At 37.3% G+C, this 19,032-nt stretch overlaps 1 protein-coding gene across 2 annotated transcripts in view; it reads right to left on the bottom strand.

The window, feature by feature from the left end:
* Positions 1-19,032, bottom strand: part of Msrb3 (methionine sulfoxide reductase B3) — a 159,875-nt gene that overhangs the window by 5,096 nt on the left and 135,747 nt on the right. For both annotated transcript variants that reach the window (XM_029561532.1, XM_008829076.3), the window contains one exon: positions 3,489-3,586. In XM_029561532.1, the coding sequence (XP_029417392.1) occupies positions 3,489-3,586 (98 nt within the window). The remainder of the gene's footprint in view (positions 1-3,488; positions 3,587-19,032) is intronic.

Raw genomic sequence — 19,032 nt, 5'->3', positions numbered from 1 at the left:
CAAACCAAAGGGAACGCACATGGACCCCATTCCCTCTAGCTTCTAACCTGGTCTGAGGCTGAGATGATGAATGGAAGTTGTCAGTGATGCATTGTTTCCTTAGCCACCTGCAAGCTCTGCCTCCCTGGCCCCCATCAACTAGTATTCGTTAGGATCTCTCAGCACACCTGGCTGTAACTGAAACAAACTGGTTGCCCAATGAAGAAATCTCTGAAACCTGCTGTTAGTGATTTAGCCTAGGATAGACTCTAGTGTGCGCTTTCACAGTAACTTTTAGGGCTTGTGCAGTTCTTTATTTTACAGGCAAATACACACCACACCGGAATATTCTCATCTTCTCACTGAAGAAGCATGAGAAGACTGTTCAAAAGAAAAGAATTTAATTCTCAGAGGAATCCTTTCTGGCTTAAGTCCCCCACTCAGGAATGTGGCAACGAAAGAACCCACAGAGAACTGAAGGTAAAGACCTCTTTAAAAAGGGACTGAGAATCAAATTTAACCTAATTCCTTAAAATCTGACTGCAGTTCTCAACTATGTGCCTAAGACACACAAACCGTGCAGTCAGCAGAGTTGCATAGCTGTGCACTGATGTATTTCCCACTGTCCTGGAGGGTTTTCTCCTAGCTCATAGGATGCCTGGGCTTTATTGTCATTTTCTCTTAAGTGTTTGATCTATAGCATGAAGCACTTTCAAAGCAGGACTTTTATATTTGGGCACATGGGGCAAGATGGGAAAGAGAAAACAGTTTTAAGAAGAAAAGCAATTTACTTTGCCAGTAGTATTCTGTTTTCTCCCACAGTTATTGAAGACAGTTGTGTGTAAGTAAGGGCTCTTTTCCTCTGTGCTTGTGATATTAATCTTTTGTCAAGGACATGATTGTGAAGTTACCAGTTTAGTGTTACGATTTTACCAAAAGATCAAGAAAAAGAGAGATGGGTTGTGAGTCTGAAACCCTACTGTAACACATGGGCATCTTTAATCATCAGCAATATAGGAGTTGTCATCTACACAAGATTAATAAGGTTTGGAGTCTTACCAAAACCTGCCTCACTGTTGAACATTTCTTTATATTAGTGAATATCCACCTTTCTGTTGACTTGGCTAACAAGATAAATTAATAACGACCTAAAACAAACCTAAGGAACTTTATGATAAACTCCAGCAGCAATAGTAACAAAGAGCCCACAACTGGGTAAATCAGATCTGATGGTTTCCTTGAAGATTATTAAGAAAGTTAAGTGATTTATTAGTCTCCCATTTCCTCCAGATGTCAAATTTTGATCTGAAAAAAAGGAGAGCTCCACAAGCAACCTATCTTTGGGAGCATCTGCCTTGGCTAAACTGCAGCTCGAACCATGAAAGTCCCCCTCTTTGCACTGTGGTTAAGCTCCTAACAAAGTACTGCTCACCAGGCCCAGGATTAGCGAGAAGCTGCCGAACAGAAGTAACATATCTCCTTCTCTTTAAATGTCAAACTTTTCTTTAAGAAAGAGTCAGACAGTTTGAATATGAGCAGTGGAGGAGATGGAAAAGAAGGCTGGGAGGAACCGGTCCCTGTCAGCTCTTCCACAGGAGCTGGAATGCAAAGACAACAGTAAGATACCTTGGCCTTTACTAAAGGGACATGAGCTTGACATCTTTGGGGAACTTACCTAGTTTGGACAGTCTCTTTAGTCATCGTAAGACACTTTCATAAAGGACTTTCTATAACTACTGCTAATGCTACCTTTGCCTGACCCAGGGAAAGGAGGAAGCTTATTCCAACCATGAATTATAAGAATTAGCCACAAACAAACCAGACATTAGGGTCTTTAGGAAAGCTAGTATCTTATGTCTCACTTTTTTAAAAGAATTTTTTATAGAACTTAGAATTGAAAATGGGTCATGAGTGAAAGAAAGGAAAGTAGTCATATAACAGACCAAGTTTAAGGCAGCTTTTTAAAAAAGGGAACCGGGGCTGGTAATGTGGCTTAGCTGGTAAAGGTGCTTGACACTAAGCTTGAGGACATGAGTTCAAGCTCCAGAATTCACATCCTGGAAAGAGAGAGCCAACTCCCAAAAGTTATTCTCTGACCTACACACATACACTGTGGCACATGAATATATGCATGAATCCATGCACACACACACACACACACACACGCACATGCACACACACAATTAATTAATTAATTAATTAATTAAAAATATTAGAGAAAAAGAATTGGCTTTAAGAGAGGTTTAGTAGGCACCATGTATCTAAGCCACAAGTTACAGTGTACTGTCCTGTCTACAGTTGTCTTTTGTCAAAAATTTTGGATTCTTGGTAGATAATCTGAATTGATTTATGTAACAGTTATAATATCAATTATAATTCAATTTAATTAAAACTGAATTTCATTAAAGCCAATGCTAGGAAATTGTGGAGTTAGTTTTTAAATATTTCTTCCAATTTGACTCTTTCCAGTGTCTCTCCTCCCCAAACACTCCTATCTAATAGAGAGCTCTGAAGCCACCTAAATACAAGTCTCAGCACTGCCATTTAGATCTATATAAATTCACATAAATTCCATTGCTTTCTTTGTAATTCTTTTTCCCCAACTGTAAAATAAGGGAGAATAACAGTACCTATTAAGGTTACTATGAGCATTGACCAGGGAAACATTTAAAAATGTTGCTATGCAGGCTGGGCCCAATCTAATTAAGTTAATCTCGGAGGATAAATCTCAGCATCAGAGAGTTCCACTATCAGAGTATGCCATTGCTCTGCTTACCTGTACATACAAGTTTCAGCTATGTTTCTGAGCTATGTTTACCTATACATACATAGTTTCAGCTATGTTTCTGAGCTTAAGCAACTTCTTTCTCTTCCCCTTCAATAATGCTCATGTTCTCTCTTAGAGCCACATTACTTTGATTACAAAGAAATGGGACAGAACTAACTAGAGCATCCTTGGAAACGAAGACAAGTATGCACATGTGGAGAAACAGAGAGAAAGAACCACCTCATCTTGTGTGTCCCTTCAACTAGCTGACCACTGAGTTCCACTTCTGACAGCTTCGCTCCATCTTCTACTGAAGAAGAGCCATTTCTGTGGTCTTCGTTGACTATTTTTGGATCACAGCCATTGGAGGCACTTTGAATAAACAATGTATACATAGAACTATGGGGGAAGGTGCTTAGGAATACACCAGGTTATGCAAGGCTATATAATGAAATCTTTATATGCCCCCCGAATGGCCCATTCCCCACTATGCAAAGTCAAATGAAGAGTTTTTCCTACCAATGACTTTGGTTAATAATGTTGAAACCAATGACTGACATTTCCTTAGTCTTCCTGAACATCTAAAGACTAAGGTATCATTCACTTTCAAAAGACTTCAGTCTATCCCTTCTATGAATGGTCACTTGACTTTAGTTGCTATATTTAGTATAACTAGGAGTCTTAAAAGTGTTTGCAGTATAGCATGAGCCACCTATGGGGAGTCCAGGTGGGGTCCACTCACCTGAGAGCAGCTTGTTTCCACCCTGTGCATCCCATAGGAAAAATCATCTGTGAATGTGATTGCCTCTGAACTGATCACATCGTGGAAGGAAGGCCAACCTGGAGGAAAAGAAGCACAAAACCAAAACAGAGGAGACAAAGCCTTGGTTTAGAATGCAATTCTCAAGAAACATGAAGTAAAGAAGGTGAAGCCTCAGCATGTGACTAATGCTTAATTGCTTCAACTTGGAAAAAAAGTCAAAAGCTGAAAGAGCACAATTTTCAAGAGTAAAATTACACATCAGAAGAACCCCTTTCTCACGTTTAGCTTATAGTTGTGTTGTGGTTTTCTGTTTCCTCAGACAGTCTTGGACCATCCAATAGTTTCTAAGAGCATTCCAAGATTTACAAAGCCCTCTGTCACCACCCTTTCTCTTCAGAGTCACTAGGCATCACCTCAACGCACTATTAATCTTCAACGTGACATTTTCCAAAACGACTGGTCTGGATGTTAACTTTCCAACTATTCCATGCTTGTTTAGAAACCATTTTTTTTTCAATATTTAGTTTGTATAGCTAAAATAAAGATGGATATCCTAGTGCCTCTATCTCAGCCTAATTTCTTTCCTAGGATAAAGTATAACTGGCAGAGCATATATTTCATGGGCAAGAGGCTTGTTGTTCCCTTCCTTGGAGAAATTCAGAGAGCAGCATTTCCAGGCAGCTCTAGGTGGCACTGCTTCTCAAGGAGCACCCCCCCCCCCAAATTTTCATTAATTCTATTTATTGTTTTTAAAGTCACACTTTTTTTTATAGTGAGTAGGGTTGACTTTGAGTATACAGTTGGGCATTTTTTAAAACATTTCCCCAAAGATGTATGGAGTTCCTGAAATTTGAACCCACAAACAATGAAAGAGGTAGATGCTGCTCAATCATTGGTGACCTATTGTTTTCTGTTTCAGAAGGCACTGAAGGAGGAAGCTCTTCAAAACAAGGCTTCATGTTAATACACACACTTAAAGAAAAGAGGATGCGAACTTTAATAATATGATTCCAGTTTTAAACGAATTAGCTCAGGCCAAGGTTTCCTAAGAAACCTGCCCAAACTCCTCCTTCATCCACACTATGGGAATGTAATTTTTATACTTATTGCTGGATTTAACACCATGAACTTAAACACTTTCTAATTCCTTGAGTTGACCTCAAGATTGCTACTAACCACCAGAAAGACCCTGACCTAGACTTAAACATCTCCCAACTTCACTATGCTGAGATTCACTGGAATTCTTTTAAAAACACATTACTCCCTATGTTCTAAAATCCCAGAATACCTCGAACATAATCCAAGCTATAATATTTGGTTTATAATGATTACTTGACACATTTAGGTGTTCTTTGTTCAATGACAGAAATATCAATTGTTAGTGAAGACAAGTTTCATGATGATATTTAAGGGCATTAAAAAATAAAGTTATTTATCTAAGAAAAGAAAGAAAACATTGTATATTATCCCTTCTTAATCTTCCATGGCATAACACACTTGAAAGTAGCTTGAGGGAAAGTAGTGGTATACTAAGGGATGAGGTAGGGGCTTGGTGGGACTTGATTGAGTAATACTAAAGACAAGACTGGAGAGTTTGCTGGGTTTTGGTTTTTTTTTTTTAATTTACTGCAAAGCTACAGTTCCCATGACCCCCACATTTTCTTATTTCTAGAATTCAAACTAAGTATGGAGAAATGGATATATTTCCTCCTCTATGCTACCTCTGATTCTTATATAGATATTTCTTTCTTTCTTTTTTTTTTTTTTTTTTGCTTTTTTTTTGAGACAGAGTCTCCGGAACTCACTATGTAGACCATCAGGCTGGCCTTAAGCTACCAGGGATCCACCTGCCTCTGCCTCCCAAGTGCTGGGATTAAAGGCGTGCGCCACCATGCACAGCCCATACAGACATTTCTTGTTCTATTTATCTCACTGCTGCTGAGATTCAGTTGCTTTCCTCCATGCCTTCTTCCCTGACTAGGTGAGGAATGTCTTGAAGGCAGTCTAAACTCATGGACCTGAGCACTCTCACTGCCTCCCAATGGCACAGCTCAGATGCTTCCCACCCTAATTTTCAGTAAATATTCAACAAGCAAGAGGATAAGTAACTATAGCCCATCATAGACGCTTACAAGAAAAGGGGAAAATACACTCCTTTCAAACACACTGCAGTATCCAACTTAGCTCAGTCACTGTAATTCAGCACCCTACATGGACAGGGAAGTCGTTTTATTATGTACATAGTGTGGAAACAGAGGAAAATTAAGGTCATTCATTTTGCAGGGCTTTTGGGGAGGGGGCAGAGGATCATTTCCTTGCCAAGGTTGCAGAAGCAGCATAGCCAAAGCTAAAATCTCACTAGTCCTCTATAAAAAGCCAAGAGAGCTTTCATTTGAATACCTTAACAGAAAGGAAGTTGCATGTCTTAAGAAATCAGCATAATGCTCAATGCCTTTTCTGGACTACTTGATCATTGCACTGACTTGGCCTCTGAAAGCCAGTAATGAAAGAATACTAAGCAATATTCATTGTTTTCTAATGACCAAACTCTTCAAATGGGGAAGTGTAAGAGTCATGACATAAGTGAGGAAATCTAGTTGGGAGGCAAAATACATTTTTATTCATTTATTTAAACATAAAGGCAAAGAAACACATCTTTAGGAAACAGGGCTGAGAAAACTTAATTATAACTGTGTATCTTAATTCAAATGATCTGACGGGCCTTAAATCTATGCACCTTGTCAACATGAAGTAAATATTCATAAAAATTTCCAGAAGACCGCATTCAAGAATAGAGCACAAAGAGGTGGGGTGAAAGGAAGTGGAGGTTCTCACAAAATTTCAATGTTGGTTGAAATGATGGTTGTATCATTTATTTGTTGCTTACGATGGTATTGTTTTAACATTGGAGGAGACACTAAAAACATAAAATCAGTAAAGATAATTCAAAACGTTCCAATTTACAATGTGCATTGTGGAAGAAAGGCAGCTTTCAAAACTGAAATGTTCAGTATGTCACTCCAATCTTGGTCAGTGGAGAGAGACAAGAGAAACCAAGTTGAAGACTATGTAATGACCTGTGATGGATCACATTTCTAAGGAGCATCATGGCTAACATCATCAATGAGGTTAACAAAGAAGACTGCTGAGCTGTTTTGCTGTGTCTCTCAAAAAAGTGAAGCTTGAAAGAAAAGGAATCCAGAAAGGTAAGTCCTTAATGACAATCAAGCTAAGAAGGACCTTCACCCAAGAATAAATTCTTATGGCAGAGAACCCACAGTGATGACAGCACTTTGAAAGCGGAATTCCCTCATCATGTGAAAGTATTTAAAGGAGGAACTCTTCACTGCTGTAAAAATCCTCAAAGCAAACCCTGCCCCCACTGCTAATAATAAGGAAAGTGCTTCAAAGGGTGATAGGCAAAGACTGAAGCAATCTGTGTCTTGTTGAGAAAATTATCTTGAGCAAAAGAGTGGGGGGAGGGAAGTATGTTTATGTCAGTTTTGACATTAAAGAAAGATCATCTATCCTCCTTTCTCTAGGCTTTTCCTTTTGGTCTTCTCATCCAACAAAACATTATTTGTTTTGGATGCATTCCATGTACTTTGTAAAAGAAAAGTCATGTGAAAACCTGTATAAACAGAATGGGCCTACTCTTCCCCTAGCACACCCCTTTGTTTCCATCTGATGAGGCTGGATTTGGGCCTATTACCATTTCATTTCAAAGAATATAAACTATATTTTTTAGATCAGCCTACTAGTATCAAGAATATCATATTTTTAATAAATATGTCAAGAAATTCTCATCTCCTGATAGAAAATACATGCAGCTACTATGCCTAAAACAAATTGAAATATGACAGTTCTACCTAAATTTTATTCAGCTACCAGGCCACATTAATCTGAAGTTATACCTCAGTACTTACTGTCTAATACAGAGCAAGTTGGGATGCTCACTGACATCTCTGACATGAGTGCAAGAGATCCAGATTATAAGGGGCAAGCAGTCCTTTGGTGCTTGCTACCTTCTACACTACAATGGACTTAGTTTCTGATGGCAATTCAAATAATGATTGCACCCTTGTCCATAGTGAAGCTTGATCGGCAGCTCTGAGCCTCCTCTTCCCACAGCCAAACAGTGGCATGACTCTCTCTGTTTGAGCTCTGCTGACAAGGTTTAGACGTTTCCCTCCAATTGCTGCCTAAGAAAAGCTTTCTCGGTGCCCCAGTTCTATCTCTTCTTTCCTTTCAAAAATCTTTTTAATTGTTGTTAAAATTAGTGACAGATTATAAACAAGCTGAAGCTGATTCCATCTGTACCATGTCCAGAAGGTGTGACCCTTATTCTCCTATCCTAATCTAACAAGTATCGCTATACAGCATCCACTTCCCCTACATCCTTTCCGTATCCCTAAATGAAAATCAGAACTCTCGGGAAGTTGGTAACATGATCGGTTAGTAGAAGACATTAGAGACTACTCATAAACAAGAATTTATGGAATTAAAAGGTAATTACAAATATATTATTATCTTAAATGTAGAACAATTTTGGACATAACAGATCCCAATGAGCTTGGGTGATATTTAGTACTGGTGATTTATATCTGAGCACAATTCTGGATGAAGATCCATATTTTTAATGCACACCAGTTCTCACAGTTCTATAATCCTAAATACTTCAAACTCTGTAACTTTGGGGTTTTCTGTAGCCCAAATCTGTTCACCTTCCTGACCACAATTTATTTTCATAGCCATATCAAGACAAATAATAATATTCTCTTGAAGGCCCTCTACTGACAATTTCTGTTAGAGGTTTAGATACCTGATCACTGTCAAATACACACTTGAATTGACATTTCCAGTATACCTTCTACCTCATTTTTTTCCTACCTCATTTTAAAAGAATCATTCTCTACTCCCCTTCAAAAGTCCACTTGGTTGCAATCTAGTCTTTCAAAATTTTTAGTAATCAACCAAATAGATGCTTGTAGCAGAAAAATCAAACAGTGCAAGATGGTTCATAATGCAACTTTCCCTTTCAATCCCCCACCTACCCACACACAACCATGATTAATAGTTTTCTTGTTTAATTCTTTTTTAAAAAATGCTTATTCTGATATATCGTGATTTGTTTATTTAAACCTGTGCTATCCAACACAGTAATAACTAGCCACATCACCATTTAAATTTAGATTAATTAAAATTACAGTTCCCCAGTTACATGGGCCACCCTTTCAAGTCCTCAACAGTCAAACCTCACTGATGGCTGCTATACTAGACAGCAGGGACACACACAGAACATTGTCACCATGATTTCCACAGGTACAGAAGATTCCTAATACTAGAGAATGCTGTTTTAGATATTTTGAATTGATCCCTATATACGAAAGATTGATCCCTATGTAGGAGATTTAGGTTCATATCTATACTAATCTGCCCTTTTCCGGGTTTTATATTTACATTATTTTTTCCTCCAAACCCCACTTGGAAATGTCGGCCTCCTGAACCAGAATATAATCTCAACATCATCAGGGAATTTGTTTTATTCATCACTGTATTTCCAATCACCTAAAATGGCACCTGCTCGCATACAAGGTGCTCTAAAACACTGATGAAATAAAAGTGTATGAATGCTTTGTAATATCAGATAATATTGCTTGATTTCCCACTCTGAAAAGACCTTAGCACTCTCATCCCCTGCCTGCTCTTCCTCTCATCCCAATGACCAAGTATAATGAAGCCCTTTTTTGTACTTTTTAAATGGGTTCTAAGAACTGGAAACGAACAGACAGCATTTGTGTAACTGTGCTGTACATGCCTTTGTTTACTACAGAGCTAGAATAACAGGATTACATCTTCTTTTCCAGGGTTGAATTATTACAGTCTCAGGCTGCCTAAAGTAAAACAGATTTCCTATTTTTCTGCTTCTTTACAAGGTATGCCAGTTTTTCTCCCCTGCCCCCCATTTTTTGTTTGGATAATGAATTTAGAATACAGTCGTAAAAAGTGTTCTATAAGTCAAATTTTTAATTTTTGAAATTTAATGAAAATATTTCAAGTACAAAAATGCTAAGCTAATAGGTACCTCTGATCTAACATATTAACTATATTAACTACTCAGATTTAACAGCACAGTTCAAGGTTTTTGCAAGATTTTTCCATCTTTGTCTAACAAAGAAATTGTATAATTATAGCCATTTCTGACTCCAAAATCCTCCCTACTCCTATAACTCTTGATGGCCCAAAGACAGCTGCTTTATAAACCATTCCCATCTTGTTTTGATTCCTTTTCTACATAGATATATATCCACTAACAATATGTACATTTTTTTTTGGTCTTTTTGAGACAGGGTCTCCCTGTAGCCCCAGCTGTCCTGGAACTCACTATGTAGACCAGGCTGGCCTTGAACTCACAGAGATCTGCCTGCCTCTGCCTCCCGCGTGCTGGGATTAAAGGTGTGTGCCACCATACCTGGCTAATATGTACCATTTTAAATACTGAAGGTTTACACAGGCAGCATTACATTGTAGTTATCTTTTAACAACTTATTGTTCATGTTATACTTGGTCTTTGGTTGTTCTTTTCTAACAGAATCATCTAATGTTATAAATAAAATACCTTTCAAATATCTCAGAGAATATGAATTAGAGGGCTGTTTTATTTTACTTTTTCTACAATTTTCTAAAAACATATTTGCTTTTTCTGGGGCAACTGTTATTCTGGTAATTTTTTTTCTTTCAAATTCTTGGTTTTCATCTTACATCTTTGGTGATCCTTGATCATAGTTATTAGTTTAAAATGTAGTTGTCCCACCTGTCTGATACAGATGCCTCTGCTATTAGGCTTGAAGTGGGCTTGGACCCTTAGTAGGTCTTATCTTTGAATGGAAAAGCTGCTGACAGACAAGAGTTTATTCTAGAGTTCATTTCATACCTAAAAGGGAAATGGTTTACACTGCAGGACCAGAACCTCAGTAGCAGCCCTAATTCACTGACAGCCTGCTTAATAATATCTTAAGAAAACAGTCTTCCATGACTTTTTTCTTGTAGATAATTGATGAGCTGACATTGCAAACATGGAAGTGAGGAAGATATAAAACTGGCCTACCTGTTCTTTAGTCTTTCATCAGCCCCCTCCCTGACAAATCTGCTCTTGCTAGCTCTGAGCTGCTTGGTAATTCTGCGGGACATTCCTCCAACAACTCATATAAATATATATTGGGCTGCAGCTTTTCTTAACCAGTAAAATTCATGAATATACATTTCTATCACTTTTTTATTGCTTAGAAAGATTACTTAATTTTTGTGTGTGTGCAACGTCCCCACTCAATACCAGTATTCTGCAAAGAGTTATTCATCCATTTCTTTTTCTAGCTCTGATTTTATGGGGCCTCTTGGGAAACAGAAATAATTTTTCTACCAACAAGAATTAAGTTTTTGTTTTTTTCATTGATAAAAACATTGAAGTCAGGACTGAGGACATAGCTTGGTGGTACAGCACTTGCCTAGCATGTATGAGGAGGTGCTGGGTTATAGATGCTCAACACTGTAAAACAAAACACATCAAACAAAAATAAGTATAAGGTTAATCAAGTTTAACTGGCTTACATTTCTAGCTATATGGCTAAGAAATTATTGTAGGCTGAATATGAGATTTATACTTTGATGACATTTGCAATGCCAGCTACGTTAGAAGAGGCATGCCAGGATATTCTCTTCACTGACTGCTTCTGACAAAAGGAGGTTCTTAGACTACTTTTCAAGTTTATGATTGGAATTTTAACATTATTTGAAAATCCATTGTGTTCTTTTCTGCCATTGCAAATATAAGGAAAAGTATTCTCTGATATAATGATGTCATGATTTCATTATTGCAAATAAGAATAGTCTCAAGAAGCAAACTACCTCAGTCAGGACAAAGGTACTAACAGTAATCATGCAAAAGCAAAACCATTGATTTGGGCAAACATTCTCCCACAGTTCATCTGGTTTTATTAAGTGGAACCTGAAAAGAAAAGATACTTAGAATGTATATCTTAAAAAGCAGGCAGGTAGGGCCAGAGGGATAGCTGAGCTGTTAAGAGAACTGGCTGCTCTTGCAAAGTACGGGGGTTCAGATACCAGCACCCACATAGGAGCTAGCAGTCATCCCTTACTCCAGTTCCAGGGAATCTGATGCCCTCTTATGACCTCTGCAAGCATTACATGACATGAATGTACACACACACACACACACGCACACGCACGCATGCACACATGCACACAATTAATATATTCATATACATCAAAATAAAAAATAAAATATTTTTAAAAATAAGGCATGTTAGAACATAAATGAAATTAGTATAATACTACATATTTAAAAATTATGAAGATAAGAAATGCTATTAAAATTTCAATGCAATATACTATTCAACCATTAATTTTAGTTTGGTTATTGGTTCCATTGCCCTTTTATTTTGTTGTCAAGTAACTTAGCAGTTCTAATGGGGTGACATTGCTGCCAGAGGTATGTTGTGTGACATGAGAATGTGGGGTTTTCCTGTAGACTTTGAAGACTACTAATATGGTAGTTTGTGTTTTAAGAAGATGGTTCTAGAAGTAGGTACAAGGTGAAAGTTAAGAGGGAATATGAAATAAGCTTTATTGGGTGGGAGATTATGCACTGGAACAGAATTGATGGTTCTCTAAATGATGTTTGCAAAGGCACTGGAGAACAGGGAGAGATTCTGGATAAATGAAGAAAACAGAATTCACTGATTTTGGTGACTGTGATACATTTGCAATGGTGAAGGAGAACAGGATCAAATTATCCCTGGGCTTCCAGCCTCTATTACTAGCTGGATCATAAAAGACATATATTTTCACAAGGCAAATCATAAAATCTTATGAAACCACTTACAAGGCAGAGTGATACATGGGCTTGGAAGCAAAGACTAAGCAAAAGATATGGTTACAAAAGTCATCAGAACATTAAAAACAAAACAAACCAGCATGGACATGGATAAAGCTCCAAAGGCGGTGACAATAAGAGAAGTGAACCAGACAGGCATTTGAGCAGGAGAACGAGTTAGTGGAAGAAAATAAAGGGCTGAATATGTCAATAGCATTCAGCACTTTTACTTCAAAACATGCCTCATGCTTTGCAATTACTTATTTATATGAAAAATTTTAAGTTAATGTGCTTCAAATACCAAGAGACCATGACTGATTTATTTACTAATATATTCTTGACACCTAAACACAGAGATGTTTATTGAATGTATTAACTAATAAAGAAAACATATTTCATTAGGACTAGAATTAAACTTAATTAGGATGGCAACGACCTACTTAATGGTAGTCAAAATTATAAATGGAAAGTAGAATGGCATTTGCCAGAATCTAGGGGAGGTGGAAAGGGGTGCTACTGTGTAACAATATGGAGCTCCCATTTAATAAGATGAAAAGTTATAAAATTGGACAGTGGTGATGGTTGCACAACAGTCTTCATTTATTTCATACCCTGAACTACACACCAAAAATATTAATATGGTAAATTTTATTATATGAAAGGTGTGTGTGTCAGCCATTTCAATCCAAGAAGGAGGAGCTGAATCAGCCCCTTGATGCTGGCCTTCCCACCCTCCAGAACTAAAAGAAATGCTTTATTTGTTAAAGTGCAAGAAAAGACAAAAGAAAAGAAAAGAAAAGAAAAGAGAGAGAGATAGAGAGAGAAGAGGAGGGAAGGGAAAGAAGAGAAGGGGAATGTTTGAATGTATCTATCACTGGGTCAAATGAAGAAATATAAAAAAACAGGCAAATAAGTTCTATTTTCTTAAGGCAACTTTTAATAAATATCAACTTAACATGAGTTTATTTTCCTATTAAAAATAACTCATTTTTTCAAACATGTTCACTGATGATGTTAGATGTAAAACTAACATAGCCTTGTCACCCATAATCACTGCAAACATTTGAGTATTTAAGGACACTGTGACCACAGACAGTTGAGAACACCAAGGTGTCCTTTGGGCAGTGTGAACATCTGGTATCTATTCTCTTTGGAGATTAATAATGTAGCTGCACTGCAGCGGGTGTCACTAATTCTTTTGAGCCCTGCACAGCATTTTTAAATGGTTCCAAACACACAGGACCTCTAATTGGTATGGATTTCATCCACAGTTTTCTTATGACCGCAAAATGTCTCAAACTCCTAAGCAAGAATTGACAGGGGCCAGCTTCCCTATTTCCCTTTGTGGAGGCAGCTATTAATAATTTTTTTCAGGTTCAATAAAATTACTGAACTCAATCCATTTCAACCAAAAAGCTGGAGAGAGTCTTTACTTTCCCCAGCCTGAACATTGCCTCTTGCTACTTTAAATCACAGTTAATGTTTTAAAAGATATATCTTAGACACAAATCAGTTGAAGACCTTCAGCATCAAAGGATCTGAGCAACATCGCATGCAATGGCCTGATCTTTAGCCATATTTTCTAAGTGCCATTAAAAAATGTCTCTCAAACTCATTTTAAATTTAGTGTTGACCTATTAACCTTGACCCCAAAACATTCAACTTTAGATGATTACTTTATTTTGCTTCCAAAAGCTCTTCAGTCCAGTGAGGCATCCATTAGGAAGCACCACAAGGAGTTTGTAGTTTGCTTAGAATTTATTAGCTACATCAGACAGCAAGATGGTGATTTGGATTGCTTGCTGAGTGAAGATTATTTACTGTGCTTAACTGGCCTTAAGAATACCAAGAGAGATAAGACAGGGAAATTCAAAGAATTACAGATTCTATTCATAGTAATATGCAATCCAGGCTAAAAGGAAATAATGTTCCTATTAAGCGCAGTCCTGAACCAGGTCTACTCACCACAAAGCATCACCTGGCAGTGTCGGGAAAACTGGGGCTTATATCCCTCAGTTGGATACCTATCAAAAACTTCAAACTTCATTTAGAAATACACTTTCTAAATATATATACCTAATGAAAATGTGAGTCTATATTTTTTTCCCTGAGAGACAGTTAAGTATCAAAATTCTTTTACTCATCTCAATTTTCTCTTGACAGTTTTCTTTAACGGGTATCTCTGGACGTAGAGATGGGTTTTTTATCTTTAGTCTATACTATATGCTTAAGTACTAGAGCCTGAAATAAAATATTTCATTGTTTTCATAAATCTTATGTGATCCCTTACTGGTCACCATCATCTTTTCAGAATGTGTCAAAACATACTTCACCTACTACAAATTCTACTACAAATTTAAACTTTTGAAAACTCAAAACTATTTTGAAATAGAACTTATTGCTCAGAAGGCAAAAACAAAATTTTAGAATGAAATAATTTGCTTAGAGTTGTTTGCCAGTCAAGAGACACTGCCTTTGTAGCAGACACATGGCAAAATTGAAGCAATTTGTCAAAACACTAGGCATTTCCTGATACATTAAAAGTTGCAACAGTTTAAAAGGCATGAAGGAGGCTGGGGAGATGGTTCAGTCAGTAAAGTGCCTGATACACAAGCACAGAGACTAGAGTTCAGATAACCAGAACACATAAAAAAAACTGGGTATGGTGGCACATGTCTGTAATCCCAGTGCTGAGGAAGTGGAGACAGGATCCCTGGAGCTCACTAGCCAGCCAGTCTGACTGAAGAGCTCCAGGTTCACTGAGACACCCTGTCTCACAAAAACAAGGTGGATAGCAATTGAGAAAGATATTCGACATTGATCTCTGGTTTCATCACACATACATGCACTCACATACATGTGCACACACAGACACACACACACACACACACACACACACACACTGATACCTGAGGTTGTTTGCTGACCTCCATATGCATTCTGTGTACCTGTGCATGCTCATCCACACATGCACCCCATACACGAACACACACACACACACACACACACACACACACACACACACATGAAGAAACCCATTCACAGCAAGTCATACCTTCAAAACATTTTAAAATTCTTCAGGGAAATTTTTGCTATCACCAAATTCCCCATTACTCTACTTTTTCCCCAAAGTTATCACCTTTTAATATATTGTGACCCATTTTCTTTGTCTCCTTTTTGCAGTAGAATGTAAACTCTTTGAGGGAGATACAGTTGCTTTCCTGCCAATGTAGTCCAGATTCCAAAGTGGGTGCCTAGCATTCAATAAATACTGATTTAATTAATATCCTATACACAGTCCAGTTGCCCTGGAAATCTAGGACTTTAAGACAATACTTATGATAGATTTAAAATACGCGTAAGTATTCATACTGTAATAGAATTACAGAACCCACATCACTTACTAATATTTATTGACTATTTGCATACCTAATGACAGTCTGCTCTTAGCTCCAAACTCCTGCCAAATTCTAAGGGAACTCAATAGTGGTAACCCCTTCAGTTAGCATCTCTTTGGGAAGCCTACATCAAGACCCAGGAGTATAAGTGGTCCTAGTAGTTTGAAAGTTTTAATGGTTTTAATTCTGATCACTGACAAATTCAATGCTTTAAAAGTTAATGTCATCACATGAAGAGTTAAATTCCATGTTTGGCTCCAGATTTGGCCAAAGTGTGTGCACTGCACATACATTTTAGTGTGGCACCAGACCTCCACGACCAAAAAGAGTAAATTTTCACTAAGATATAACCACACTCAAAATATATTCCACAACTTACATGCTGACATATCATTTTGTCAGTTATACAGTAATGTTAAAGGTCTACCCTCTAAAGCAGATACAAGACATTGCCACTTAGTATCTAGGCACTAAATAAACATTTCTTTTCCTTATCATTTTTTTGAGACAGGGTCTTACTATTTAGCCCTTACTGGACTGGAACTTGCCTTTACCTGATGAGTTCTCTCACTGGTCTTTAAATACTCTTGAGCTATAGCAGTTAAAAGGATATGGGAAAAGATCACTATAACAATGAAACAGAATAAAGACCCAGAAAGAATCACATGTATATATGTAATATTTTAAAAACAGTATGTCAAGATGAGGAAACATATTAATATTATAGATATTTTTTAGAAAGATCATCTCTCAAGTATTTATTTTCCTGTGTCAGTAGGTGAATGTATATGTCACCATGGAATTTTAATTCTTGGTTGCATTTTATAAGAGCTTTGAATATTCTCAGATTTTTCTTGGTTTACCCCTTCAGTCAACATGGCTGGTAGCACCAGACCTTGGTAACATTTTCCCTATGGAAGTTTTCCAGTACGGGAAATGTGATTACTGTCCATTTTTTGAATGGTGTTTAAAATCATGATTTTGGCCACTATTTAATAATATGTGGCCAAGACTTTTGTAATTTCTTTATTCTTAAAAGAGTCCAGATATCAGTCGCACTGTTTTGTATCTGTGGATGCTGACCAAAGCTTCCAGAAGATTTTACTAACTTAAAAAAAATCTATTTTTAATTTTTATTAAAATTTTAAAATTTGGGCTAGAGAGACAGTTCAGTGGCCAAAAGCACTGACTGGTCTTGAAGAAGACCCGGGTTCAATTCCCAGCACCCACATGGTGGCTAACAACCATCTGCAACTCCAGTTCCAGGGGAATTCGACCCTCTCTTCTGACCTCCATGGGCATTTCATGACATGGGTGCACTTGCATACATGCAGACAATATAAAAGGAAAAATAATAAATATTTAATTTAAAAAAATTATGTGTATGTTTTTCCTGCATGTATGTAAGTGCACCATGTGTGTGTAATGCCCATGGAGGTCAGAAGAGGACACTGGAGTACCTAAAGCTGGAGTTACAACAGTTGTTAGCTGCCATGAGGGTACTGGGAACTAATCCCACATCCTCTGGAAGAGCAGACAGTGCTCTTAACTACTGAGCCATCTCTCCAGCCCTGTTTAGACTTACTATTGTTGTTGTTACTATCATTATCATTATCATTATTTGGCTCACTTAGGCTCAGCACTGATTAGCAAAACAATCCAATAGTTGGTAGGCCTTCAGATGATGGAAGTCTATACCCAGATGAGCTGCTGGGAATATGAAGACAAGAGTAAGAGGAAACTGCCTGTATCCAAGATCCCACTTAGGGAAAGAGGTCCATCTCAGCTGTTTAGCTGCTCCTTATTCTTCTGGAAACAAGAATGCTGGGTACAACTATGAGTGGGTACACCAACCTTTACTCTTGGTGCTCATAAACCTCTTTAAGTCAAACTTATCCCATGATCCACTATAGTCAACAATTACTACCATGCTCTATGACACTATCCTGTGGTCCCTAATGCACAAGATTAGAACAGTATTCAAATAGTTCTTACCAGTACTCCCACCACTACTTAGATTAGGGGGTTCAGGGAGACTAAAATAGAAAGTGCAAGGGTGGCAAGCCATGCTCAGAATCATCTTCAAAGAACGTTACTGTTGATGTTTGTTGGATGCTACACTAAGTGTTTTATATTACTATTTGGGATAACTTTATAGCAAATTTCCTTGGTCCTACTTTATAGTCGAAGAGACTGGGGCATGAGCTATGTATCTTTCCCAAGGTCACTTTACTGCAGACTATCCAAGATCATCTCCAAGGCCTGGCTCTTACTGCTATAACAAGCAGTCTATGGCATCTCAGAGTTGTCAAGCTGAGACAATCCATAAGGAAAAAGAGATCAAAGAATAAGAAGTTACAAAACTGGAAATTTCACATTCTATCAGATATTAGTGATTCCATGAAATTTCTGTCTAATAAATGATATCCTAATATGATGAAATCTTCAACTGCATGCCTCATGACCAAAAGACGAATTCTGCAAATGGTGATACAACATTGAAAGCAGCATTACTCCATGATTTTTCATTGTTCCATGGATTCTTAAAGTCTGGGAAAATATATGAAACCCTCAAGATAATGCTTCAAATTCATGAGAGAAAATTCATGAGATTAAAGAGAAAAAATAACCTTCACACTGCATTTCCAAAGTATAGAAAAACCAAATTTGTAAAAGAGAAACAACTATGCTTATTAAAACATTAAAAAGGAAAGTCCTAATAGCAGGTCTAATAACTACAATAATTTTGAAATAGTTATGAGTAAGCATATTAAAATCTCTGTGATGAACAACATTATGATATTGAAAATATGTATTTTTGAGATTCAAGAACTTTGCATGACTCTGTCAAGATGCTGGTATTTTCCCACTCACTGTAGCAGACACAGAGGAAACATTGTCTTTGAAACCACAAATTCCTGTCTTTCTTCATGTCCGTATTGTTTCTTTCACTATTTTGTTTTTTACTGTTTTCTTCTTGAGGAATAACCGTTTTACACTTACTTGATATTATTTTCTATAGCCCACATCTATCATCTTTACTTCCCAATTATTTTTCTTTTATTCACTATAGGTTCAAATTACACCTCAGATTACTAATCACATATTTAATAACAGCTTCAATTTGATTCCTTACTGCTCCTAATGAAGATCCCAATTCAGTATAGAATTACTAAAGTTTCTAGGAGGCACGCTTCCCCTTCCTTCCCCTTCCTTCCCCTTCCTTCCTTCC

Source organism: Nannospalax galili, unplaced genomic scaffold (genome assembly GCF_000622305.1).
Source record: "Nannospalax galili isolate Female #2095 unplaced genomic scaffold, S.galili_v1.0 scaffold110, whole genome shotgun sequence".
In the NCBI taxonomy this organism is placed as follows: Eukaryota; Metazoa; Chordata; class Mammalia; order Rodentia; family Spalacidae; genus Nannospalax; species Nannospalax galili.
This window is presented reverse-complemented; position numbering and strand designations above follow the sequence as displayed.